This window comes from Hemiscyllium ocellatum, chromosome 20, assembly GCF_020745735.1.
Source record: "Hemiscyllium ocellatum isolate sHemOce1 chromosome 20, sHemOce1.pat.X.cur, whole genome shotgun sequence".
Taxonomy (NCBI): Eukaryota; Metazoa; Chordata; class Chondrichthyes; order Orectolobiformes; family Hemiscylliidae; genus Hemiscyllium; species Hemiscyllium ocellatum.
In genome coordinates, this window is record NC_083420.1 from 42,980,133 (window position 1) to 43,007,879 (window position 27,747).

Below are 27,747 nucleotides of genomic sequence, written 5' to 3' on the forward strand. Positions count from 1 at the left end.
TGCGCTTCCACTGCAACGATATATGGCACTTTCCCAGTAATTATTGGAAGCAGAATGGGAAAAGCATGTCAGTGGTATGTTAATCATGTTCCCTCACAACTTATTAGAATGGAAAATGCAGCTCTGGATAATTGAGGGCATTCTTCTTTGAACACCGATGCAAGGTAAGTTTCTGGAGATTATAGAAATACTCCCTTACTCCTCCAATAAAACAAATGAAGACTTTGAATGGTGCTACTGCAGTTCAGTCTTTGATGGTTGATCATGTGAATTGTATTCCAAGTAGTTTACAAGTAAAATTATTAATGGAGATTCATAGCAATTGTTTCTTTGTATAAATTTAATTTGTGAAATGACTTAGTAACTGGAGTTGTTACATTGAGGGTGTACATTGTTAGGTATTGATTTGTCTAGTTTGCAAGGCAACATGGTGACTGCTGTGCTGCAGAAGTTGTTTAAACCTGCTGATCTTGTCAAACTCCCTAAAATTACTATGATCAAATACAAGAACTTAAAGACAAATTTATCAATATGGAGAACTAACTTTTACGCATGAAATATGAGATTGCTAATGAAAAATGTAAACTGGGGGTGAGAACACCTGAGCATTGGTTACAGGAAGTGAAACACTTGAATGGGCCTTGAAGTGTTGAGATGACAAATCTTTAGAAGCAAATTCAACAAATGTATATTTTCAATTAAAACTTGAGACTACTTGACAGCAAAGATAAATTTGAAAGATCTCTTAAGCTTCAAGTATCGGATTTCTATGTGATGTATCATGAAAAATTAACAGGAAAATGAATTGTTGATGAATCAGAACAGTTGGTTGAATGCATTTGGTTCATTGCTTCTGTGCTCTCTTGTGCTTACAATAGGATTTGTTTCAGGATTACTTTCTTCATAATGAATTAACAACTGGCCTAATGAGGATAAAGTGCTGTTTGATATTATCGACTGGCAGCTTCCACATCAATATGGTGTAGTCAGGCAATGAATGAATGAGGCCTGGCTCTGTAAAGCTTTGTAACACTTGGTTAATTGTTTAGCTGTCACTAGCTACATAAATTGATAGAGTAACCAACATAGCTCTCCTGTAGAAACTTGTACTTAATTTAATGAAATATTTTATGTGAGCTTCTCATTAGCAGTACGGACAGTGCAGGAGAGAGATAGAGAGAGAACCTGCACAGTTACTGCCTTTGCTGTTTGAATTCATGTATCGCTGGACATCGGAGTGCATCTGGGAAAATAAATAAACAGTGAAATTCACAACTAATCTTGGAGGAACTGTTGGGTGAAGTTCACAGCACAGAATCAGATAAGTTAATTGTTGTTTTAAGTCTGTCCAAGAGAAAGGCTGCAATAGTGAGTATAGTGGATTCTTTCTTGACTATATGTTTTTGGAGCTAAGTCTCTTGATTAAACTTGAAATATAAGCCATACCTATTAATTTACTCTGGGGCAGTGTTTGGAGAGGAATAAGACGGTGTTATTTTCTGCATCTGTAGATTGTGAAGGAGCAAAAATAGCCTTTGCAGTGTACTTCTTGTCAGATGTGGGAATTTAAAGAGAGTTTAAGGGTTACTGTGGATTATACCTGCCATAAATGCTGTTGGATGCCAATCTTATCAGATCGAGTGGATGGGTTGGAGAGACAGATAGAAGTGATGAGGAATTTGCAACAGCAACAGTATGTGATGGATGGCAGTTATAGGAAGGGGGAAAGTCTCCGATACAGTCACATAGATGGGTTAACTCCAGGAAGGGTGAGAGAGGTAGGCACCTAGGGCAGGAGTCTTTTGTGGATATACCCATTTCAAATAGGTATGCTGTTTTGGAAAATGTAGGGGCTGATGGATTCTCAGGGGAACGTAGCACAAACAGCCAAGTTTCTGGTATTGAGACTGGCTCTAATGCAGCGAGGGGTACGTCGGCTTCCAAGAGATCAGTTGTGTTAGGGGATTCTGTAGTCTGAGGTACAGACAGATGTTTCTGTGGCCAGCAAAAAAAAGCAGAATGGTGTGTTGTTTCCCTGGTGCCAGGATCAAGGATGCCTCAGAGGGTGCAGAATGTTCTCACAGGGGAGAGGGGCCAGCAGGAGGTCATTGTCCACATTGGAACCAACAACATTGGAAGGGAAAAGGCTGAGATTCTGAAGGGAGATTACAGAGTTAAGTAGAAATTTAAAAAGGAGGTCCTCAAGGGTAGTAATATCTGGATTACTCCCAGTGCTACGAGCTAGTGAAGGCAGGAATAGGAAGATAGAGCTGAGGAGCTGGTGTATAGGAGAAGGATTCACATTTTTGGATCATTGGAACTTCTTTTGGGGTAGAAGTGACCCGTACAAGAAGGACGGATCGCACCTAAGTTGGAAGCGGACTAATATACTGGCAGGGAAATTTGCTAGAACTGCTTGGGAGGATTTAAACTAGGAAGGTGGGAGGGTGGGACCCAGGGAGATAGTGAGGAAAAAGATTGATCTGAGACTGGTACAATTGAGAACAGAAGTGAGTTAAACAGTCCGGGCAGGCAGGGACAAGGCAGGACTAATAAATTAAACTGCATTTATTTCAGTGCAAGGGGCCAAACAGGGAAGGCAGATGAACTCAGGGCATGGTTAGGAACATGGGACTGGGATATCATAGCAATTACGGAAACATGGCTCAGGGATGGGCAGGACTGGCAGCTTAATGTTCCAGGTTACAAATGCTACCGGAAAGACAGAAAGGGAGGTAAGAGAGGAGGGGAATGGCATTTTTGATAAGGGATAGCATTACAGCTGTGCTGAGGGAGGATATTTCCGGAAATACATCCAGGGAAGTTATTTGGGTGGAACTGAGAAATAAGAAAGGGATGATTGTATTATAGACCCCCTAAATAGTCAGAGGGAAATTGAGAAACAAACTTGTAAGGAGATCTCCGCTATCTGTAAGAATAATAGAGTAGTTATGGTAGGGGTTTCTAACTTTGTAAACATTGACTGGGACTGCCATAGTGTTAAAGGTTTAGATGGAGAGGAATTTCTTAAGTGTGTACAAGACCATTTTCTGTTTCAGTATGTGGATGTACCTACTAGAGAAGATAGCAAAACTTGACCTACTCTTGGGAAATAAGGCAGGGCAGGTGTCAGTGGGGGAGCACTTTGGGGCCAGCAACCATAATTCTATTCGTTTTAAAATAGTGATGGAAAAGGATAGACCATATCTAAAAGTTGAAGTTCTAAATTGGAGAAAGGCCAATTTTGACTGTATAAGGCAAGAATTTTCAAAATTGGAGGCAGATGTTCGCAGGTAAAAGGACGGCTGGAAAATGGGAAGCCTTCAGAAATGAGATAACAAGAATCCAGAGAAAGTATATTCCTGTCAGGGTGAAAGAGAAGGCTGGTGGGTATAGGGAATGCTGGATGAACAAAGAAATTGAGGGTTTGGTTAATAAAAATAAGGAAGCATATGTCAGATATAGATAGGATAGATCGAGTGAATCCTTAGAAGAATATAAAGAAAGTAGGAGTATACTTAAGAGGGAAATCAGGAGAGCAAAACGGGGACATGAGATAGCGTTGGCAAATAGAATTAAGGAGAATCCAAATGGTTTTTACAAATATATGAAGGACAAAAGGGTAACGAGGGAGAGAGTAGGGCCCCTCAAAGATCAGCAAGGATGCCTTTGCGTGGAGCCACAGAGAATGGGGGAGATACTAAATGAATATTTTGCATCCGTATTTACTGTGGTAAAGGATATAGAAGATGTAGGGAAATAGATGGTGACATCTTGCAAAATGTCCATATTACAGAGGAGGAAGTGCTGATTGTCTTGAAACGGTTAAAGGTGGATAAATCCCCAAGACCTGATCAGGTGTACCCGAGAACTCTGTGGGAAGCGAGAGAAGTGATTGCTGGGCCTCTTGCTGAGATATTTGTATCATTGATAGTCACAGGTGAGGTGCCTGAAGACTGGAGGTTGGCAAACGTGGTGCCACTGTTTAAGAAGGGCGGTAAAGATAAGCCAGGGAACTATAGACCCCAGTGAGCCTGACCTCGGTGGTGGGCAAGTTGTTGGAGGGAATCCTGAGGGACAGGATGTACATGTATTTGGAAAGGCAAGGACTGATTCGGGATAATCAACATGGCTTTGTGCATGGGAAATCATGTCTCACAAACTTGATTGAGTTTTTTGAAGAAGTAACAAAGAGGGCTGATGAGGGCAGAATGGTAGATGTGATCTATATGGACTTCAGTAAGACGTTCGATAAGGTTCCCCATGGGAGACTGATTAGCAAGGTTAGATCTCATGAAATACAAGGAGAACTAGCCATTTGGATACAGAACGAGCTCAAAAAAGATAGAAGACAGAGGGTGGTGGTGGAGGGTTGTTTTTCAGACTGGAGGCCTGTGACCAGTGGAGTGCCACAAGGATCGGTGCTGGTCCCTGTACTTTTTGTTATTTACATAAATGATTTGGATGCAAGCATAAGAGGTACAGTTAGTAAGTTTGCAGATGATACCAAAATTGGAGGTGAAGTGGACAGCGAAGAGGGTTACCTCAGATTACAACAGGATCTTGACCAGACGGACCAATGGGCTGAGAAGTGGCAGATGGAGTTTAATTCAGATAAATGCGAGGTGCTGCATTTTGGGAAAGCAAATCTTAGCAGGACTTGTACACTTAATGGTAAGGTCCAAGGGAGTGTTGCTGAACGAAGAGACCTTGGAGTGCAGGTTCATAGCTTCTTGAAAGTGGAGTCACAGGTAGATAGGATAGTGAAGAAGGCATTTGGTACGCTTTCCTTTATTGGTCAGAGTTTTGAGTGCAGGAGTTGGGAGGTCATGTTGCAGCTGTACAGGACATTGGTTAGGCCTCTGTTGGAATATTGTGTGCAATTCTGGTCTCCTTCCTGTCGGAAAGATGTTGTGAAGCTTGAAAGGGTTGAGAAAAGATTTACAGGGATGTTACCAGGGTTGGAGGATCTGAGCTATAGGGAGAGGCTGAACAGGCTGGGGCTGTTTTCCTTGGAGCGTCAGAGGCTGAGGGGTGACCATATAGAGGTTTACAAAATTGAGGGGCGTGGATAGGATAAAATGACTAAGTCTTTTCCCTGGATTCGGGGAGTCCAGAACTAGAGAGCATAGGTTTAGGGTGGGCGGGGAAAGATATAGAAGAGACTTAAGGGGCAACTTTTTCACGCAGAGGGTGGTACGTGTATGGAATGAGCTGCCAGAGGATGTGGTGGAGGCTGGTACAATTGCAGCATTTAAGAGGCACTTGGATGGTATATGAATAGGAAGGGTTTGGAGGGAAATGGGCCGGGTGCTGGCAGGTGGGACTAGATTGGGTTGGGATATCTGGTCAGCATGGACGGGCTGGACTGAAGGGTCTGTTTCCGTGCTGTACATCTCTATGACTCTAAGACAATGACTTTTTTTTTTTACGATCATCTCTTCCTCTGTATGATTGCCTTCAGATGTCACACGAAATGACTTCAGGGAAATATTAAGAATTAGTGCCATATTAAGATCTCAGAATATGGCAGCATAGGATCATATAACAAATAAGTGCAGCACCTCACATTTATCTGAATTAAACTCCATCTGCCACTTCTCAGCCCATTGGCCCATCTGGTCAAATTCCTGTTGTAATCTAAGGTAACCCTCTTTGCTGTCCACTACACCTCCAATTTTGGTTCTTCATGTCTCTACTAGCTCTTTTGGTCATTAATTGTAGGAGGAGATGCTAGCCATTTGACCCATTGAGTATGCTCTGCTGTTTGATGAAATCATGGCTGATCTGACAATTCTCAGCTCCATTTTCCTGTCTTATTCCATAATCTTTGATTCTCTTACATACTAATTCAACCTTGAAGGTACTTAAAAAGAGTTCCATAGATTCACTACCCTATTGGTGTTATCCAATAGTCCCATTCCTCTGTTGTTTTTCTGAAGCTCTGCATGTTTCCTATGTAGATAATTTAACCAGTTGTCTTATGAAAATTACTACTGAATCTACACATTTCCCCTCTGCATATTTTGCCAATTACCCATGAGTGGAAACCATTTCTACTTACGTACTTCATCAGAACTTTCTGATAACTTCGAGAAAGTGAGTTTCTATTTCTATGACGCTTAACTGCAGACAGAGAATTACATTTCAACTGTAGTCACTGTTGTACCGTAGGAAACCTAGCATCCAATTTGCATATAACATGACGATAATGGCCACTGAAGCTGTTTAGTGTGGTGTTGATTAAGGGAAATATTGCTTGGGACATCAAGGAAGTCTCCTATTTTTTTGAAGTGGTACTGTGCGGTCTTCATCAGCCATCACGTTGGCTCATTTGAAAGATGGCACCTCCAATAGTGCAATGCTGCACTGAAATGTAGGCCCAGATTCTTTGTGTGTTAATCCCTCAATAATAAATACAATTGTTAAATGTAACTTAAAAGTGTTTGTAACATTATACAATTGCTTTAGATTATTAATTCATCCAAATAACTGCAGAAAGTACAAAAGTTTGGGAGAAGATTTGTAGCTCGAGTGCTCGTGTTATGGTTCTGTTCGCTGAGCTGGAAATTTGTGTTGCAGACGTTTCAAAGGTTAGATCAAACAGTCTTGCCGCAAATTCAACCCAAACTCTGGATCAGATATGTAGATGATATCTTTGTAATCATTAAAAACACAGAAATAGAGAACACACACCGGATCATCAACACCACACTCACAGGAATCCGATTCACTAGAGAGGAAGAAAAGGACAACCAACTCCCATTCCTAGTCGTGATGATACAGAGAACACCGAATTGAGAATTCACCACAAAGGTATACAGGAAAGCCACACACACAGACCAAGTCCTAAACTACAAAAGCAACCACCCCAACACACAAAAGAAGTTGCATCAAGACACTGTTCAAAAGGGCCACAACACACTGCAGTACACCAGAACTGCAAAGAGGAAAAAGAACACCTATATAATGTATTTGCCAAAAATGGATACCCGTGCAATTTCATCAACAGATGCCTAAGGGAAAGACAACAGAATGAGGACATGTCACAACCCAAAGGACTAGCCACACTACCATACATCAAAATCATTTCTGAACTGACAGCCAGACTACTACGACCACTAGGAGTCATAACAGCACACAAACCAACAGCCACTCTCAGACAACAACTCACCAGGACAAAGGACCTGATAACCAGCATGAGCAAAACCAATGTAGTGTACAAAATCCCACGCAAGGTCTGCACAAAACACTACATAGGACAAACAGGAAGACAGCTTACGATCCGCATCCATGAACACCAACTAGCCATGAAATGACATGACCAGTTATCCTTAGTAGCCACACACTCAGATGACCAGCAATATGTGTTCAGCTGGGACAACACTACTATTATAGGACAAGCCAAATAGAGAACAGCCAGGGAATTCCTAGAGACATGGCACTCATCCACAAATTCAATCAATACGCACATCGACCTGGACCCAATATACCGGCCACTGCAGCGGACAGCTGGAACTGACAACTGGAAGCGGCAGATGCAAGTCACTATAAATGCCGGGGGAAACATCACAGAAGCACTTCACAGGATGCTCCCAAGCACTGAGGATGTCACCGAGACCAGGGACGAAACGTCTGCAATACAAATTCCCAGCCCGGCGAACGGAACAACAACCAAGTACCAAGCTGAGCTCAGCCATTTTTCTTCAAAAGAAGTTTACCTCTGTGCCGTCACCATAAGATCAAGTTGGTCTCTTGGACAAAGGTTTGTTATGCAGCTGAAGGATGATAAAACTTTGCTAAAACAACCTTTTGAAACTTAATGGTTGTTTGTTTATTGTAGCAGCTAAAGTGCAATGATAATGTAAAAAGCTTAAGATGTATGTTGGTCTTGGTGTTTGTAACTTTTTGGGTGGTCTTGTTCTCTAATTTCAGGGTGATGTGTGGATATGTATGGAACTACTGGATACCTCACTGGATAAATTTTACAAAAAAGTGATCGAGAAAGGGAGAACATTTCCAGAAGACATTTTGGGAAAAATAGCTGTGTCTGTAAGTTTGATGCTCTGATGGGTTCTGAATTAACTATCCAAATAAATGTCTAGAGAAATCTTGTCCATCTGGTGGTCTGCATGTTACAGAGGTGCCTATGTGACTTACGAAGCTTTTGTTGAAAATCTAGGTAAGTGTAACTGGAAGAATTTGCAAGGAGCTACTTATCTAACTGGAGACTGGTTCTCTCCTGTATTTACTTCTGATAGCTTCACAAATGCGGGGGTGAACCTGTCTCTGACTGGAGGAGCGACAAGGAACACAATCTGTGCTTTCACTTGGGAAGTGGCTTGGAGCCACAGTGGCTCAGAATCTGTAGGACCAAGAAGGATAATTATTCAGGGGGACACTGTTTTGTAGAATAGGGGAATAAGAGTTGGGTGGTGATGATGGGAGAGCAGTGATTCAGAGACTGTAGTGGGAATTGGGACTGGAGTTCAAGGGGAAAATGAGGATGAAGAGGCCACCAAGAGGAAGTAGGGATTGAGTTGAGAAGCTGGTGGTGAAAGAAACGAATGAGAGTTGTTGGAGACTGCATGGTGAGTGGGGCTTGGGTAAGTGACTGACATGGGATGCAGGGAGGATTGGTTGTGGATGAGTAGGTTCATAGATGATTTAAGGTATGGTGAATGAGGGGGCTAGTTAGATAACCATGAGAATAGGATTGAGCTAAATAACGCCCCAGTTCCTTTCAGATAACCTTCCTTATGACCCTCGCAACCTTTTCCGTGCCCCACGTTTCACCTCTTCAGAATTACTTAACCTACAAAAGTATACTGGGAACATAGGAAAATACAGGCACTTCTGACTCCTCTACTTCAATAACTGTTGTGTAGGACTAGTAGAGACGAATTTAAGGTTTTGGGAAGGAGGGATGTAAGCAATAGCGTTTTGCAATGATTGGTAATGTCCTGGAACTTACTGACCACAACTGTGTTTGAAGCAGAGGTCATCAATGATTTTGAAAAGGAATTGGACACTTGAGGGAAACAAACGTGCAGGACTACAGGGATATAGTGACAGGACTTGAAACGAACTGACTTGCTCTCTGGAGAGTTAGGATAGAGTAAAATCAGTTGGCTGAATGGCCGCCTCCTATGCCATGAATGGCTTTGTGACTTCCATGTGAATTCTACTGAGGCCAGCTAAGAAAATGCCGCAGTACAGATGAACCAAAGTCTCTTAGTTAGACCCAACTCCTTAAGTCAGCTCCTTCCCTGTCTGCTTTCTCGGTGATCAGGACATGATAATTCTTTATCTTTCTTCTTATCTGTTTTATTTTTAACCAAATAGGCAAAAAAGAATCAATTTATTGTTTTTCTTTTCCCTCTCTGAAATTCAAACTTCGTCTTCTGAAAGCCTCTTCGTTTTGAAATTTGCTCTCTGTCTCCCTAAGTGGGTGAAGAGTTGAAATGTATTACCTGTGCAAAATAAGTGTTGGACAACCATTGTCTCCAAGTCCACACTGCTGGCTGTTTGACTTAGAAAATGCTACTTACCAAAATGTTCAATTCATTTTACAGCAGTGACTAGTTCATCTGTTTTGGTTTAATACAGTTAAATAAATACACTTGTGTTGAAGATGCTTCATATGTAAATAGATAAATGTATGCAATGTTTGCATTGCTTGGTAATCTGTGACACTTGAGTTCTTGGGAGGAGGATTGACTATTTAGCAGAATGAGAGAACAAATCCTATTATAATATTCAAAATTCTAGATGCTGAGAAAATATTGTTGTGGCTGGCAACAATAGAACATGAGATCACACATCTGCATTTGGAGTGGACTATTGATGGAGATGTAAAAGACATTTCTTCACTCAAAGGACTGTGAATCTTTTGGAAATCAGTGACCATTCAGTTGTTGAGTATAATCAAGATAGTGGTTTATAAAAATTTAGCCCTTAAAAGAATAAAGAGTCATGGGGTAATGTAGGAGATGATGTTAATGTGGAAAATGACTTGTTGAATGACTGAACACTTTCTAACCAATTAAGCTGACTATCCCAGTAGTTACATAATGTGTAATTGTTTTGACTGACTGTTGTTTCCCTGTAGAAAAAGTACTGTTTACATAGATGCCTTTTCTATTAAATCCTGTCAACAAAATGCCAGTTCACGTTAATTTATGCACTGTAACTAGATAATTTCTGGACACAAATTGGATCAAATCAAACTAGGTTTAACCTGGGAATTCTAGCATAAAGCAGGCTCTGCTGAGATTGCCTCCAATTTCAGAGGTCAAACTAAATGACAGCCGGGTCCTACATTTGTTTTTTGTATATTAGTCCATTTTGGGAATCGGTTTGCCCAGCTGCTAATTTGTGACACAGCTTTGAATGCATGTATGAAAGAGTATGTCTGCCAACACACTGGGAAATACAATAGTATGTGTCTGACTTCAACTCGCATAGCCAGCAGTACATTATGAACTCTGTGACATATTTCTTTGCAGGCTCAAAATACTAAAGTACATGAAACCACATGTGAAATAGACCTACTTGTGCCTTTTTGAATTTTTCAAGGTGTAAATAGAATATTGGTTGTTTTCTTCCTTTAAGATTCATAGAATATGCGTCATTTCACATTTCAAGCATTTGAAAGCTGGTTGATAGGTTATTAAAACCATTAGCTTCATAATGAAAACTGCAAGCAGATCTCTTCACTTCAGGACAAATTTTGATTGGGATCATACAGCCAGTTTCACAACTCTTCCAGTGGTTTCAGAGACATCGAAAATGCCAATTTGCTATCACCTTTTGTTTTACACTGTTGCTCAAATGTTCCCCCTTTTTTGTTTTGGTTGTGTACCCACTCTCCTTTATTACTTCCATTTAGTGCAAGAAAATCCACAAATCACATTTGCCTCAGTTTATGTACTTGCATTATTCTGCTTTACTTAGTGCTAGTCCATTTTGTGTGCCCTGATTATGCAGTTAATGAGATGCACATTTAAATATATCAACTGCTGATATGAAAATCAGGTGCAAGACATGGTTTTTCTTCTGCACAGTGAAGTCTCCCAGCAAATTCAAAATTACCTCATTAACTGCTGACAAAAACGGAAAATTGTATGCCATATGTTCTGCAATGCAATAATGTATGTTTTCTCTGGTTGAGTGCCATGCCGTCACTTGCTTTGCAGTGAAAATGCAGCACACCTGCAATTATCATTTGGTAACAATATGGAATATGGAACGATGTGTTTAAGAGATTGAAGGAGGATAAAACTGCAAGGCTAGACATTTTATGTGAGCAAGAAACTGCAGCAGACCCATCACGACTTCAAAAAAGAAGTAATGGATGAATGTTTGAAATAGTGAACCTTTGCCAGATCATTCATTGGTTTTTAAAAAAAATTAACAGATTTTCTGTCCTTTTAAAAGGGATTTAAGTTTGTGTGGTATTAGTAACAGAATTGCAGTATGTGTGGAAGGTTGGTAAATGTTTGTTTTTGTCTTTTTTTTTCCTCTTTGTAGATTGTCAAGGCATTGGAGCACCTGCATAGCAAGCTGTCTGTGATTCACAGAGGTGAGTGCTGCCACTTTAGACAGGCACTAATGATGTATGCAATGTTCAAGTTAGTAAAGATCAATAATATTCACAACAAAAGGTGGCAGCAAGGTGCTTCTGCAGTAAATTTATTTTATCATTAATATGAGCTTTTTAATTAAAAGTTTTTGAATGAATCCTGTAGTGTGTGTTTGTTTTTTCTCTGGTGTCTTATAAGTGCACATTTGTACCTTGGCATCTCTCTGCTCTTGCAACTAGCAGTTAGGTGTATAAAGGTAATCTACATTTACATTCTGCCTCTGTCTATTTATGTGGGGTAGAATCTGTCCTAAGACTAGTATCTCCGTGCTACTATGCAAAGAAGCAACAATATATTGATCAATTTAACTTTAACTTTATACCATTCACTCATTCCTGGAGCTTAGTGGAGAAGTTTAGTGAATACTTTGAGATATTAAGACTAACTAAAGCTGGAATATCCCATAGTAACTTGAATCTTCAGTTTTTTAATGTTAAAAGTAATTTTGTTGGTTTTATAATTTGGGTTTAAGTTTCAAGCAGGAAATCCAAGCAGGATGCATGATGAAAAGGCTCTCTCTATACTGCATCACGGATTGTTGCCTTTAGTTCAGGCTTTGTGTTATGATGAACCAGTCATAGAGAATGGGAGTCATTAATCGAAGTAGACAAATTGCTACTATTAAAGAAAAGGCAAGAAATGTGTATAATTAGCAAAAGTACCTGTAACATTTCTTTTTGAATAAACACAATATTCTCACGAATGATGCATCTTACTACTGTTTAGTTGCGTTTTACATTAAATATTGTGCTTTGGTACATCAAACACCCCTAAAATTGGGCCTTGTATTCTAACGTGTGGAATGTGCCAATATCTATTCTGATTATGGGTAAACAGTAACCAGGAGACAACATATTCTTATGATAATTAGCTCTGTGATTTGACCCCTACTTTGAAATTTCAATTTTCATATTTGCTCAACTTTAACTTGCCTTTTTTCCTTGTCATATCTTCACAGGAGGACATATTGCTCCTGAAATAATGATCAGTGTAACTGATGTTTAATTCTTGTGATCTTTCACAGATGTAAAACCTTCCAATGTTCTCATCAACAAAGAAGGTCATGTGAAAATGTGTGACTTTGGCATTAGTGGATACTTAGTAGACTCGGTTGCCAAAACAATGGATGCAGGTTGCAAACCATACATGGCTGTGAGTGCAAATTCAGAATCATGTCTTTCCTGTCTTCTAGTATTTGTATCAGCCAGGATTTGTTGTATATTTGTCACAGTGAATATTTATATTCAATCATATGCTGGTAATGTTGTCAATGGAATACCTTTTCAGTTAGCCATGAAGTGGTCAGTTCAGATATCATAAACAAAAACCTCTGCCAGTGCTGTTTAAGCAGTGTGCTCTTGCCCTAATCTTTGTAGGAGGCGCCTGTGCCATATCAACGTCAAAGTAGGGTGCTGAGAAAGCACAGGAGATTGAGCTGAGCAGCAGGAGAATTGATGTTTCAAATATACGCCCTTCATCAGGAACATGAGGGGGGAGGAGCGGGAGAAGGGGGCTGAGAGATAAATGTGGGGCTAGCGTAGCTGGGAAGGTGATCGGTAGATGCGGATGGAGGGGGGAGGGGGGGGAGAGAGGTGATGGTGATAGGTCAGAGGGGAAGGTGGAGCAGATAGGTGGGACTTTACCAGTTGACTCATCTTAACCCCCCCCCCCCCACCCTAGATCCAGCCCTCCAACTCTGCACTGCCTTTTTGAACTGTTCTACCTGTCCGTCTCTCTTTCCGCCATCCGCTCCACCCTCCCCTCTGACCTAACACCATCAACCCCCACCCACATCTACCTATTGCCGTCCCAGCTACTTCACCCTCTGATTTATCTCTCGGCCTCCTTCCACACTTCACATCCTTGATGAAGGGCTTATGCCGGAAATATCGATTCTCCTGCTCCTCAGATGCTGACTGACCTGCTGTGTTTTTCTAGTGCCACAGTCTTTACTTTCTCCTGTGCCATATCTATGTGAATTTTCAATATTTCACATTGGTCACCCTTTTTTTTTAGAAAGCAAGGAAAAAAAACTTGGAGGCACGGCTTGTAGCTTATAGCAGGGAAAGGGTCAATGGAACACCACTGTGTAGATTAGATTACTTACAGTGTGGAAACAGGCCCTTCGGCCCAACCAGTCCACACCGACCCGCCGAAGTGCAGCCCACCCATACCCCTACATTTACCCTTATCTACAAAGTAATTTGTCTACTTTGTATCTCTTGAACTAAAAATCAGTTTTTGGAAACAAAACTGTCCTTCAGACCTTTCAAACCCTAAATACTTTGCTGTGTTTTTTTAATATATAGTCACTGTGGTAAAGTAAAGAATTAAACAGACAATTTACAGTAGTCAAGGTCCAACAGATGTCAGTGTGACTACGGCCACGACCAAATTGGTGTAGGTTGCGGGATAAATATTGGCTACGACACAAGGGATAACTAGAAAAGTGTATTGAGACCTTTGCGTCCATCTGATAAGGTGGTTTAAAACCTTATCTGGGAAAAACAAAACCCCAGTACTGCGCCAGCTGGTCATTTAGATCTTGGGTTGATGGTTCTACGAAGGACTCGAACTGCAACCTTCTGATTAAGTAGTCAGTATAATCTGAACCATGTTTAAATAATTTGCTGTTTTCTGTGAGTGTGTCTTAAGTTGCAGTGATTGCTGTGTAGGAGGAAATGTTCTGTCAAAGGGTCCACAGATGCTGCCAGACTTCCTGAATTTCTCCTTTTGTTTTTCTTGCAGTTCTGTGACATCTGCAATTCTTTGTTGTGTTTAAGGGGAAATGTTACTGGCAACAGCTCAACATAAGTGGGTTGCCACTGTGGATCTGTGTCCAGTATAAAGTGGCATAGGTTCAAGAAACCCAAGAGTGAGAAGGGAAGGTTATGAGTTGTAATATCTTCAGAAGTAGAAGCCAATCCTATTGGAATCTGCAGATCCAATCAAAATTGAGCTTTAATGGTTCTGCAGTATATTTTTTGTACTTGTCCTTTTTCAGTATTAGGGCTATTTGCACATTACATGTTGCTGCCAGTTGATCGTAATGTAAGTTTTTTTTTATTTTTATTTTGCAGCCTGAGAGGATTAACCCAGATCTGAACCAGAAGGGTTACAATGTCAAGTCTGATGTCTGGAGTTTAGGAATCACAATGGTATGTAGTGAAATCAGCTGGTTTAACATTAATGGAAAAGTTTTCAGGGTTTAGATTCCTTAGACTATCTTGGGAAGTTGAATTTCAGTTATGGAGGAATTTTATGGACCTACTTGGGTGAGAAATGTGATCTGTAGGGTAGCTGCAATTTTCGCAAAATGAGCAATTTGTTTCCCAATGACAGGTTAGTTGTGCCAAATTACCCTGGTCTTTGGCAGGTTCATATTTGTACTACTTATGGACCAGTCTAGACCCCCACAAAATATGTTAAGAAGGTAGTCTAGACCCGAACTTTCTTTCTAACCAGCGAGGTGTTGTGTTCCAGATGCAATTCGATTTGTCATACTACACAAGTAAACACAATTGTATTGAAGTAATGTATAATAAAATACAATGAAAGAAAGAGGAGCTTGGAATAACTTTATTGGAAAACCTCACAGAATATTAGATTATTTTACTAAATGATAACTGTTCCAACATTGTAACATCCCATAAATGTACCCTTGGCAAAAGGCAAATTCAGAAAACAGAATTGTCTCATGCTATCTCACAGCATACCAGGAGGAAAAACCGAGAGAAAGAGAGATAGCATCCAAGAGAGATTCACTGCCTTCTAACCCGGCTGAGACCGTAGCAACAACTGCTGAAAGCTAAACCTAAAATCCCTGGTTCTATGGGTGGTAGCTTGACCACGCCCATTCAGAACCACACCTGCTTCTGTTGTTCCAACTTTTTAAAAAAAAAATCACCCAAGGCTTTGCAAGTTGTTTATCTTCTCATAGTCTGCTCGGCATCAGCTCTCCCAATTTCTCTGTAAGCCACCGTATCATCACAATTCCATGGATGTTAATTAGTGTGAAACGATTTTTAATACAATCCTACTCTTGGGATAAAGTCAGTGATACACAATTCACATTCATTTAAAGGTAGCATGCAATGTTTGGCTGTTGTGCAATTATGTGTAAGGTCAGCAATTTTCCCCCTTTTTAAGTCTTAACTCTACAGCACAAGAGAGGGTCAGGATTAACAAGGGTAAGTCAGTGATGTGGTTATGGATTTGGGTCAGAGCATGGAAGATTGGGAGAGGGTCGAGTTGGGAGCACAGAAGACTGAGTGGGAAGGGCTTATTATCCTGGATGTGGTGGTGGGAGCAGTTACTCAAGTTAAGGGGAAAGGGAGAGACCTAAAAAGTGGTGTCACATTGTCAAAATGTGTGTCCATTTCAGGGTGTTTGTGGAAGAGTCTTCATAGGATATTTTTAGTTCACCTTCAACACTTTTTGATCACCCTATTCACCACCCTACTATCGTCAGCTGATGGTAGATTTCACCAATGAAAAGTTTCCACAGCAATAAATTCAAATCAAATATGTTTTCCATGCCTGCCACTGGCATTTGGAATTTTAATTTCTACTCTCTTTTCCCCAACTCAATCAATCAGAGCATTTTCACTCTTCTGTCAAGTAGAAATGTAAGGATTCTTGCTGCTTTAGTGTCCAATAATAAGCAAAATACTGTAGATGTTCTGGAAATTCTGAATAAAGGCAGTGTGTTGGAGATATTCAACAAGTCTAATAGCATCTGCAGAGAGAGAAACAGTTAATGTTTTTGAGTTGAATATGATTACTTCAGAATCAAAACATCAGGTTGGAGTCAAAGTATTAACTTGTGTTCCCCTCTCTCTGTTCCTGATGCTGTCACATCTGCTAAATATTTCTAGTACTTTTTTTGATTTTATATATAATTCTACCTGTTGTATAATGATGGTTGAGTAAAGAACTGGCTAGCTTGTAATTGACCAGATTGCTAATACTCTCCATCTAGATACAGACACTAAGAAAAACCATTCATGTTAATTATAGGAGTGTTAATTTTTTTTGTTTAGATTAGATCAGGTCCCTACAGTTTGGGGACAGGCCCTTTGGCCCAACAAGTCCGTACTGACCCTCTGAAGAGTAACCCACTCAGTCCCATTTCCCTCTCACTAATGCACCTAACACTATGGGCAATTTAACATGGCCAATTCATCTAACCTGCACATCTTTGGACTGTGGAAAGAAACCGGAGCACCTGGAGGAAACCCATGCAGACGCTGAAAGAATGTACAAACTCCACACAGATAGTCGCCCGAGGCAGCAGTGCTAACCACTGAGCTACCATGCCGCCCCACATGAGAGTGGAATCATACTTCAGTGGCAGCTGACCCCTGTTTTCAAGCAGGAGAGACAAAAGGTGGAACAATTGGCTAGATAAATGTTAGTCCACTGTGTAGTCAACATGCTTTCATGTTCTGGTTCTTCCTAGTCAGCCTTGGTTTTGCCACTGGGTGGTGGGGAGCCTCAATGGAGGGCTCTCTACATGGGAGTCCTACCCCTTTCTCTCTGGGATCTAGGGTGGAGGGTGCTGCACGTGGCAGTCCAATACTTCAATACTATAAAGAAAAGATCATTTCCATATTGCCAAAATCTAAAAATAAAGACATATGCATTTATGTAATGCCTTTCATGAACACTGGATGCCAAAAAGGGTTTTAAAACTATTTAAGTATTCTTAGAATGTAGTCTTTGTTGTAACATGGAAAATGTGACAACAAAATTGTTCAGCGTGAGCCCTTACAATCAGCAATGGGATAATGAGGCAATCCTTTTTGTCATATTGTTTGGGGAATCAGTGTCAGCCAGGATAACACTCCTGGTCTCCTTTTTACTTTTGTGACATGGAATCTTTGCCATCTACTTAAGAGGGAATGTGGGGCCTTGGTTTGATGTCTCATTGAACATGGATTGGAGAATTGGAAAACACTAACACATTTTATTTAAGGAAGGAAAGGGACAAAATAAAACTAGGTAACTCGAGGCCAGTTAGCTTAACTTTAGTTATCTGTAACATGTTTGAGTCTGTTATGAATGATGTAATTGCAGAGCATTTAAAAATACATGACATAATTAAGCAGAGTCAGCATGCTTCCACAAAGGGGAAATTATGCCTAACAAGCTTGTTTAAAAGTAATAAGCAAGATAGATTGAGGGGAAACAGTGGCTGTAATGTATGTGGATTTTCAGAAGGCATTTGACCACTTAGGCTGCTTAATAAGAGCCTATGGTGTTGTACACCTGTTTTTTAAAAAAAAACAGATTTTGAGTCTCCTCAGTTTAGGGGACTGTTTCTGTGCTGGCTGGGCCACAGTCAGTGTGTTCCTTAAAAAAAAACCCAGCAGGTAAGGGCACTGCTTGTCACTGAACAGTTGGATGTTTCCTTCCTTCCTTGGTGGTGGAAGATAAATAAAGGTTTATGTACCTGTTGACTTTCACTGTGCCTCACACCTGCACATACACATCATAGGTGTTGGGGAAAATATAAGCACTACTGCAGTTAGGCCGTCTGCGCTCACCACCGCCCGGATGGAATTTAACATTGGCCCTAAGCTCCTGTACTTCCTGCGGGAGCCTGTGCCCCACAACCTGAGCCGCCTCCGGAACTTTAATTTTGTCCCCTTAAGGGACATATCACGGGTGGCCCTATACATACTGCTGCTGCACACCGTTCACCTCTTTTCCTTCATCCACTGCCTGGACATGTACCGATTTGCCACTGGGTGGTGGGGAGCCTCAATGGAGGGCTCTCTACATGGGAGTCCTACCCCTTTCTCTCTGGGATCTAGGGTGGAGGGTGCTGCACGTGGCAGTCCCCTGCAACTGCAGATTGCAGTGGTTCACAGACTCCCAGTCCAGCTGCTTGTTCTGCAGTGCTGCGGAGTCTGTGAACATGTATATATGGGGGGTGGGCATTTGCACTCCCTTCTTAATTTTTGTAAAGAACTTTCTCATTTGCTTTTTGGCTGCACATCAATCCCATGCTCTTGATCTTTGGGGACCTGGTGTGGAGGAGGGACGGAATGCCGCAACCCAAAGGATGAGTCACACTACCATACATCAAGAGCATTTTTGACCTGACAGCCAGACTACTGGAACCACTAGGACTCATAACAGCACACAAACCAACAGCCACTCTCGGACAACAACTCACCAGAACGAAGGACCCAATACCCAGCAAGAGCAAAACCAATGCAGTGTACAAAATCCCATACTAGGACTGCACAAAACACTACATAGGGCAAACAGAAAGACAGCTAACTATCCGCATCCATGAACACCAACTCGCCACGAAACGACATGACAGCTATTCTTAGTAGCCACATACGCAGATGACAAGCAACGTGAATTCGACTGGGACAACACTACTACTATAGGACAAGCCAAACAGAGAACAGCCAGGGAATTCCTAGAGGCATGGCACTCATCCACAGATTCAATCAATAAGCACATCGACCTGGACCCAATATACCGACCACTGCAGTGGACAGCTGGAACTGACAACAGGAAGCGGCAGATTCAAACCACTACAAATGCCGGAGGAAAGATCACAGAAGTGCTTCACAGGAGGCTCCCAAGCATTGAGGATGTTACCTAGACAGGGGCCGAAACGTCTGCAATACAAATTCCCACCTCGGCGGACAGAACCACAACAACGAGCACCTGAGCTACAAATCTATCCTACAGACTTTGGAGGGAGGGGAGGTCAGAGGACCTCCTCGTGGGTCTACTCCTGGGCCTGGCCAAACTGGCCATAAACTGGTCCAGGCAGCGGGCCTGGAGGGGGTTGTTATGATTGACCGCCTGTCTTCTTCCTTGGCTATGTCTGAGTCTGGGTGTCCCTGGAGAAGGAGCATATGGTATCTACCAACTCCCTCAAGGAGAGGTGGACACCATAGAGTGTGGAGTGCTTTATTTCCCCCTCCAACTCTATTTCAATTTAATCCCTGCCCTCCCCTTCACTTTTTTGATCACGCAGCATTGCCAAGAAAAAGCAAGAAAAGATGGGATCACAACATGAGTGCATGGGAAATATAAGCACTACTGCTGTGTGGTAGTTGTATAGGGGAAATGAAAAAAGAAAAACAATATTTAAATAAACAGGGGATTTAGAATCTCCTCCGTTCAGGGGACTAACTCTGAGCTGGTTGGCCACAATCTACTCTGCACAAGGAAATAAAGGGTGACAGGATTCCAGCTTCTGTGCAGATGTTTCAGAGTGGCATTTAAGACAGGAGGAGGAATTTTTGTTTTTTATTTTGAGGATATTAAATCTGTGGAATTCCTTAGAGGGCTGCTGAGGCTAGTTCTTTAAGTATATTCGAGGCTCAGATAAACAGTTTTTTTAATTAGTAAGGGAATCGAGGGTTGTGTGGAAATGCAGGAAAGAGGAGTTGAGTGGGCGGCACGGTGGCACAGTGGTTAGCACTGCTGCCTCACAGCGCCAGAGACCCGGGTTCAATTCCCGACTCAGGCAACTGACTGTGGAGTTTGCACGTTCTCCCCGTGTCTGCGTGGGTTTCCTCCGGGTGCTCCAGTTTCCTCCCACAGTCACACAGATGTGCAGGTCAGGTGAATTGGCCATGCTAAATTGCCCATAGTGTTAGGTAAAGGGGTAAATGTAGGGGTATGAGTGGGTTGCACTTCGGCGGGTCGGTGTGGACTTGTTGGGCCGAAGGGCCTGTTTCCACACTGTAAGTAATCTAATCAATATCAACCATGGCCCAACTGTATGGCAGAGCAGGCTGAATGGCCTTTTTCTGCTCTGACATCTCATCCAGAAATTAACATTTTAGTAGTGCATCATTCCCTCCTGAAGGGAACTGCAGTGTTAGCCTTGATCTTGTGGGAAGTTTCTATTCGGGCTGAGTACGATGTGACTGCAGTAACTAGTTCATAAATGTATCAGTATCACGTGTGTATTTACTGGTAGTACAAATCCCCTGAGTATCAGCATACTTTTTCTGCAGTCAATTGTCATAGATGTGCAATCTTAATATAGGATTTTATTCTTAACGTTGTGGCAGATTGAACTAGCAATCCTACGGTTTCCGTATGAATCCTGGGGAACTCCGTTCCAACAATTAAAGCAAGTTGTTGAAGAGCCTTCCCCGCAGTTACCCGCAGACCGCTTCTCCAAGGATTTTGTGGATTTCACAGCACAGTGGTAAGTTTGTGATGCATGCGAACATATTTGTGATACTACTTACCTTGGGACTTTTAAACAGGCTGGACTAGAATCATATGGAATTCAAGTTCCTGATCCTCGGCTTCTCAGTGAAGTTGGGTGTGTGTGTGAAGGCTGGGAGGTTTTGTGGGTGAGGCAGGGGCAAATACCAATTCAAAATTTTCAGGTAGCGTTTCAACAAATGTCAAAGTTTTTTTTTAGTTTTTAAATAAGAAAACACCAGTCAAGTTCTCAAATGTGTACAATCAGTTATACTTCAGGCTTGTCAAATTTACCGGAGTGCAAATATATGGTTTAATTGGATTGAAATCATTTTTTTAAAAAAATGCCTTTAAGAAACAACACTAAACCTTATACAAAAAATTAATTTAAGCTTTAAGGCTAAATAATAGTGAACAACTGCTTGTATTTGGTTAACACCATAATGCACTATTCCAGGATGCTTCCCAAGAGCATTAACAGATAAAACTTGGCATCTCTCCACATATGATGTTTTGGACCGTGGTCCGTATTATTGGTTTTAAAGAGGTTGGAGAGGATGAGAGATTTAGAGAAGGAATCGTAGAGTTTAAAAACCAGGCATCGGAAACCTGCTTGTGGCAGTGAAAATTGGGTGTATGCAGGAGGTCAGAATCGGATGAATGTAGTGATTTGGGAGGGATACAACTCAAGGATGCTTACAAAGATGAAGTGTGATAAGTAGGAATGGAGCTATCAATGTGCAGCTTCACCATGACATGTTCTAACATTAGTCATGTTGAAATATCCAATTCTGAATTTGTTTCTATTTTTAGTTTAAAGAAAAACCCCAAAGATCGAATGAACTACATTGATCTCATGGTGAGAACTTCTACTCTTCTGCCATTTGCAATTGGAATATGTGTGACAAATACCAGTCTGAAAATTTGTTCGTAAATCTTTCAATTTCTTTCCAACAGGCGCATTCCTTCTTCAAAATCCATGATGCCATGAAAACAGATGTTGCCTCCTTTGTAAAAGAGGTTTTAGGAGATGATCCTATCTGATGTCTGAGGAACTTATAAATAAAATTGATAGCTTTTTTTGTTCTCACTTATCCAATGGGATTTCTATTTAAGAGTGAACCTAATTACTTAAGAAAAGGCGGTTGAGTTTATGGCTGTTTGTGTAAGGTGCTTTATACCAGTCAGAAATCTCTGTGCTGCACTTAAAAGATTCTGAGAGGTGTTTGTTTTGTACCTTTTGTGAAAAAACTCAAACTGGCACCAGCTGTAAAATCCAAACCCAGAATTTCTGAGCCTAGATGTCCAACCGTCAGTAGGAGCTGAGAACGGAAAGTCCTATCCCGTTTGTAAACCTGGCCTGGAGATAAGAACATATAATCATTGCACCCTAATTAGTGTAGAAGGAGGGCATTTGGCACATTGAGTGCATAACAACCCACCTAGCCCCCTCCCATATCACGTAACTCCACATTTCCCTATGGCTAACCCGCCAAGCCTGTATATCCCTGGACACTATGAGCCAATCCACCTAGCCTGCATATCTTTGGACTGTGCAGGGAAACTGGAGCACCCAGAAGAAACCCACGCAGAAACTGGGCGAATGTGCAGACAGTCGCCTGCGGCTGGAATCAAACCTGGATCCTTGTTGCTGTGAGGCAGCAGTACTGACTACTGAGTCACCAGAGAGGGTCCAAGAGTCCCTGTCTCCAATTGTGCTCTTTGATTCTCTCAATTCAATCCAAGCCCAAGCAGCCATAAACTCTTGGTTACTCTTGGTCAGATTAGTATTGACCATTTGTATATAGTTCACTGAAAACAGTCTGGTTGTAAAGAACAGAAAAAGGAAAAAAGCTCTTATTTTTGACAGATGCAACATATACTCTTGATTATATTTATCTTTGCATGATTTATCATTCAGAGTGTCACTGATGTGTTTAAATGTGTAGCACTTAAAACGTTTTCAAGAATCTCAACGTAGACCAGTTACTGTGAAAACTAGCAATTAAAACAGCTAACTGTGAAAAGGTGCCTGATTTGTTAGTGATCCTAAGTAGTAACTGAGGAAAGATCTTGGTAATTGGTCCCTCACCTCTTGTTATTTTTGTGTTTAAAGGTAAATAATCAAACATTAATTATATCTTCATGATTGCAATGAGAACATTTGAGTCAAGACAAATTAAATATTTCAATAAAAAATGGCAGTAATGTTCATGGAAAAATTCTAGGGTTGCATGGAATGTAACATGGTAGAATGCTGCAATGAGAGTTCACTCCTATTATCCGATAGGAATAGTCAAGTTGTACCAGTACTATTATAATAGATTTGTGAAAGGGAAAATGCTAAGTGGAATCTGATTACTTATGTGTGTCACAAAAAATGAGGACTGCTTTCTCAGAGGAGGCAGAGAATTGGTAGTGGGGCTGTCACTTAAGGAGGGAATACAATAAGATATATAAAAGGAAAAATTTAATCAAACTCTTTAATGATCTACAAAAGTGTACTGCAATTCCTCCTCCTGTTCTGAAGATACTGAAATGGGAGCAAACAGAAATTACATCCTTCAGGACTTGAAAATTAGGTTATACCAAAATTTTAAAGAAAACTCTATAAAAAATTTGGAGCTGACTGAAAATGGGCAATTCCAACTACATTATTTTGCCAAGCTGGGTTACCTATGCTGCTTATTTTGGGATCTCTGAGTTTGTGTGCCTTTCATTTTGGGACCTACATCAGGAAACCATTGACTGGGTACAATGTGAGGAGCTGTCAATACTGTGCTGCTCTTTCAAGAAACAGACTTCAGAAATGGTTGCTACATGTCCAGTAACAGTGTTATAACATTGGTTATGTCAACCAGGGATGACCTGTGCTGAAGAAGAGCCCATGTTTTTAAGCATACTTTATAAATCCAACATTACTGTTGAAACTGTACAAGATCTTTTTTAAAAAAGACCATAAATTTATATGGAAATGTGTTTTGTCAGGAATAATACAATCTCAAACCATTGATATACTGTATAGTAATGTGATACTGAGAAACACTGCATAGCTGCTTTAGTTACTCAGTTAATAAATGCACTGCTTTGTGCCAAACTGAGCCAGATGCACTGGGAAGATCTCCGGTTCAATATCTGATCTGTGTAAAGTTAGCTAATCTCAACCAGAATGGTGGTAGGATTGTTATTCATGATACTGTTGGGTCCTTCTTTGGAATCAACTTCACAAACACTTCGCTTCTAATGTGCTACAGTTATTAGCTGTAAGATGGCTCAGCAAGTCTAATAGGAAGATTGTGTGTGTGTTTTTTCTGCTGTGTTGAGTTAACTTAATGTGTCCGAGGTACTGTAATTAGCTTTGTGTTTGGGGTGGAGAAATCTGTCACAAGTCCCTTGTCTAATGGCTTTAAGAGTGCCCATCCTGGATTGCAATTGGGTGAAGTTCGATTGAGTGCAGCAACACTCGATCATGTCTCAAAAGTTAAATAGTCTGGCAATGTTAAACATCTGTATTCACATAGGAAAGCATAATCACTTGCTTTAGATACCAGAAGGCAACTAACACCTGTCAGAACAGCGAATGGTCAAGAAATTGGATCATGTCTGAATTAGGATAAGTCCTGGTGCACTATCTGCACCTAAGGACAGGTGGCAAAACAATGGTAAATTAGTTTATCTATCACCAACGAGTGAGCTTCTGATTGAGATGGAGTGCCCGCAGCAGGAATAGCCAGCACTGCTGCTAGTTGAAGTGTTTTGAAAGGCCTAACTGAAAAGCCCTTGTGTTATGCAGGAGCAGGTTGCAGCCTGCATATTTAATGTTGAGCCTAGAGGAGCATTTCTGAAATGTTTTGAAGGAATTGGATTACTTGCTAAGTACCCAAAGTAACTGCAGTATGTACAGCATATGCTATGGTCCTGTTTAATTAATTCTGCAAAGAAGGCATAGGCAAAGGGCTTAACACCAATGTTAGGTGCGCATTTTTGATGTCTATGCAAGAGTCCTCATCAGTATAACCAGCAAGTGCAGATTGAGCGTGTGCATATTACCTGCCACATTTGACCCTTAGTCATTTTACAAGGGTTAAACAGGCACAGAGCCTTTAAACTTGTAGGCCAGTGCCTTCATGAGTTTGAATAGTAAGACTACTTGTTGTCTTTATGGTTTAATTCCCAATGGTTTAATTCACTTACACTTAAATTAATTCAATTTACCAAACACACAGCTTCTTAAAATTCTAGATGGGTATTGAATATACTTTAATGATAAGAGTTTCATTTGAATTTTAATGTAAATGTTGCTGACTCAGGCTTGTCACACTGAATTGTCCAGATGGAGCAACTTGGTCAATGTAGTTTTTGCCAGTTAATCTTTGCTAAATTATCATTTCGTTGGTCTTAAAGCTAATCAATTCTGGGAATTGTGTAGAATGTTTGTAATATGGCTTCACATTTTGAAAACATACTTGAAGCTTTGGAAATTATTGACACATATATTTTGTACTTTATAAACTATACAGGTATCTAACATGGCTATATCAGTTCTTAAAATTTTCTAGTTACTCAAACTTTAATGAACTTGTAGATGAATAATCTGATTTTTTTTACTAAGAAGTGATGGAGTAAATGTACTTTTAAAAGATCTTTATTGATTTTTATTAAGGAAATGAAGTCAATATTTTTGTGTCCCTCGTTTTAATGTGTATTCAGAATAGGAAGTAGAATGGACCAGATGTGTAGAATTCCAGGTGCCTAAATTCTTTCAAGATTATCTCACGTGGGTAGTAGATTCTTTAATGGTTATTCTCGTGGTGGTCCCATAACAAAGTTCATAGAGAGGAAGAATGAAGGGAAGAATTTTTTTTCTTTTTGGTTTTGAAGGCAAAATTGCCACAATTTTGGTGTGATGCTGGTTTTGCAATGCCAAAGAGGTCCAATTTGACACACTATTGAAGTTAGTGGAGAACAGTATCAGGTAGGGTATGGAAGTGATATTCTAACAATTCTTTAGGTTTACTAGTAAATGGATTAGCTTAAAGTTGGCTGTAGATTTCTAGTCCACTCAGTTTACCTGTCCTAACTGCATCCTGTCAAAACATCCCCTCAAGTCACTGCAAGTCTGTGACCAGTGTAGGCCAGCAACTTGTCATTGTTCAATTGGCGCACACCACATACAGGCTAGCAATAGGACAGTTCCAAAGATGAGCTTTGATTTACAGCCATCAAAAGCGACACAAACAAATTGAATAGAGGGCATCAGATGCCCTCAACAAACAAAAATGCTTGTGTGATGACCAATGGCTATTTTATATTCCATGACTGTTTGCAACCAGCTCTCATCAACTGGACCATTTATAAATCAGATCCTGTTTGAACTTACAGCACCCATTATAACTGAGTTCTGTCATGTACAATAAGAGCTTTCTCATCCACAATGTCATTGTCTTCCGCCTCCTCCGAAGACTGCTCCCATTTCTCCTGTTCCTCAGCATCCAACACATTGCCTCATTGACTGCTTTAATTGTGCAGTGTGCAGCATAGACTTCCTGGACTATACTGGAGGCTGCTCCAGATGGGTCTAAGCAGCAGCACTACATCTTCACCAGGCTTCAATGTGTTCCCCCATGGCCCTGGTCAAAACCTGAATGGCATTATATCTGCATACCTCATCCGTTGAACATTTTTCAATGGTGTCATGAGCTGTGGTCTCTGTAGCCAGCTTTGTAAGGCCCTTGCACCCTAGAATGTAGCAGATAAGTGGAAGTACTTCAGTATGTAGGAGTTGTGGAAGCTGCCAGTGAGCACACCTGCAGAAAATGGTAACGAAGATAGTCATTTAATTAAATGGAACCATTCCTGCAGATGAATTCCTCAGTGTTGTGGTAAAACCCTCTCGGTGCCATGTGTGCCCACACCAATGGCACTCAGCACCATAGGATGCCAGTGATATTTCTGACTTTTACTTCCCAGGATGCAGCAATGACCTGATTATCGACAAACAAAATGAACTGGTGTAATCTTGCACAGATGGCATCGGTCACTGTCCTGATACATATATGGATGCGCGGCTGAGAGATCCCACATTCATGCAGCTGAGCCTCAGCGTGTGCACCTACTTGGTAAATGTACCACTTCAGCTGAGGACCAACACACAATGTCACAAAGGGAGTGGCTGCTGTGTTTCAACTCCTAGGCCTTCATACGTTTCTCTTTTCCATATTCTGACATCCAAACGTTAATCCTATGTTTGTCCCAGTCATTTTCCAGTTGCAGTTAATGTTTAGTGAACAGCAAGTGATAACAGGGAACACAGATCAGAGTAGACATATTCAGTATCAGGTCCTGCTGGGTTGCTTGGTACCCTCCCAGCTACTCCATGCCCTGTTTTAATCTTGCTACCACTTTAGGCCATTTTCTTCCTTCTCCACCTCGTCCTTTGCCCTTCTCTCCTGCCATGTGGAGATTCACCACTTTGAACTTTACCTCCATTTTCCCTCCTGAGCACTGATATTACACTTCACCTTTGCTGACTGGACCTCTATCATCTCCCTGTGCAGTGGTAGACACTGACAAGAACCCTCTTATACCTTGACATGCTTCTCCCCCCACCCCATCGTTGTTCTTGTCCGCACCTCAATAAATATCTCTGCTTCCTTCAACGTAGACTGTCACACTCGTTTTGGCAATGTGTCAATGTATCTTCCTCACTCGAGTACATTTACAGTAGATCCCTGACAGATGTTGAACAACCCTAGACATTACTGATCAAACTCCTGACCACTGCCTTTGCAGCTCCCTGACTGATGACCTACAATTCTCTTGGCTGCGGCTGATGCCCCTACAAGACTGACCATTGTCCCCTCTCTGCAACTACATTCAGATATATCCCCTGACTGTGACTGTC

At 41.1% G+C, this 27,747-nt stretch overlaps 1 protein-coding gene across 2 annotated transcripts in view; it reads left to right on the forward strand.

The window, feature by feature from the left end:
- Positions 1-25,062, forward strand: part of LOC132825484 (dual specificity mitogen-activated protein kinase kinase 6-like) — a 125,755-nt gene extending 100,693 nt beyond the window's left edge. For both annotated transcript variants that reach the window (XM_060840803.1, XM_060840802.1), the window contains exons 6-12: positions 7,936-8,052; positions 11,533-11,584; positions 12,670-12,797; positions 14,726-14,803; positions 20,702-20,841; positions 21,657-21,702; positions 21,801-25,062. In XM_060840803.1, the coding sequence (XP_060696786.1) occupies positions 7,936-8,052; positions 11,533-11,584; positions 12,670-12,797; positions 14,726-14,803; positions 20,702-20,841; positions 21,657-21,702; positions 21,801-21,887 (648 nt within the window). In that variant the 3' untranslated portion in view covers positions 21,888-25,062. The remainder of the gene's footprint in view (positions 1-7,935; positions 8,053-11,532; positions 11,585-12,669; positions 12,798-14,725; positions 14,804-20,701; positions 20,842-21,656; positions 21,703-21,800) is intronic.
- Positions 25,063-27,747: the final 2,685 nt, after the last annotated feature.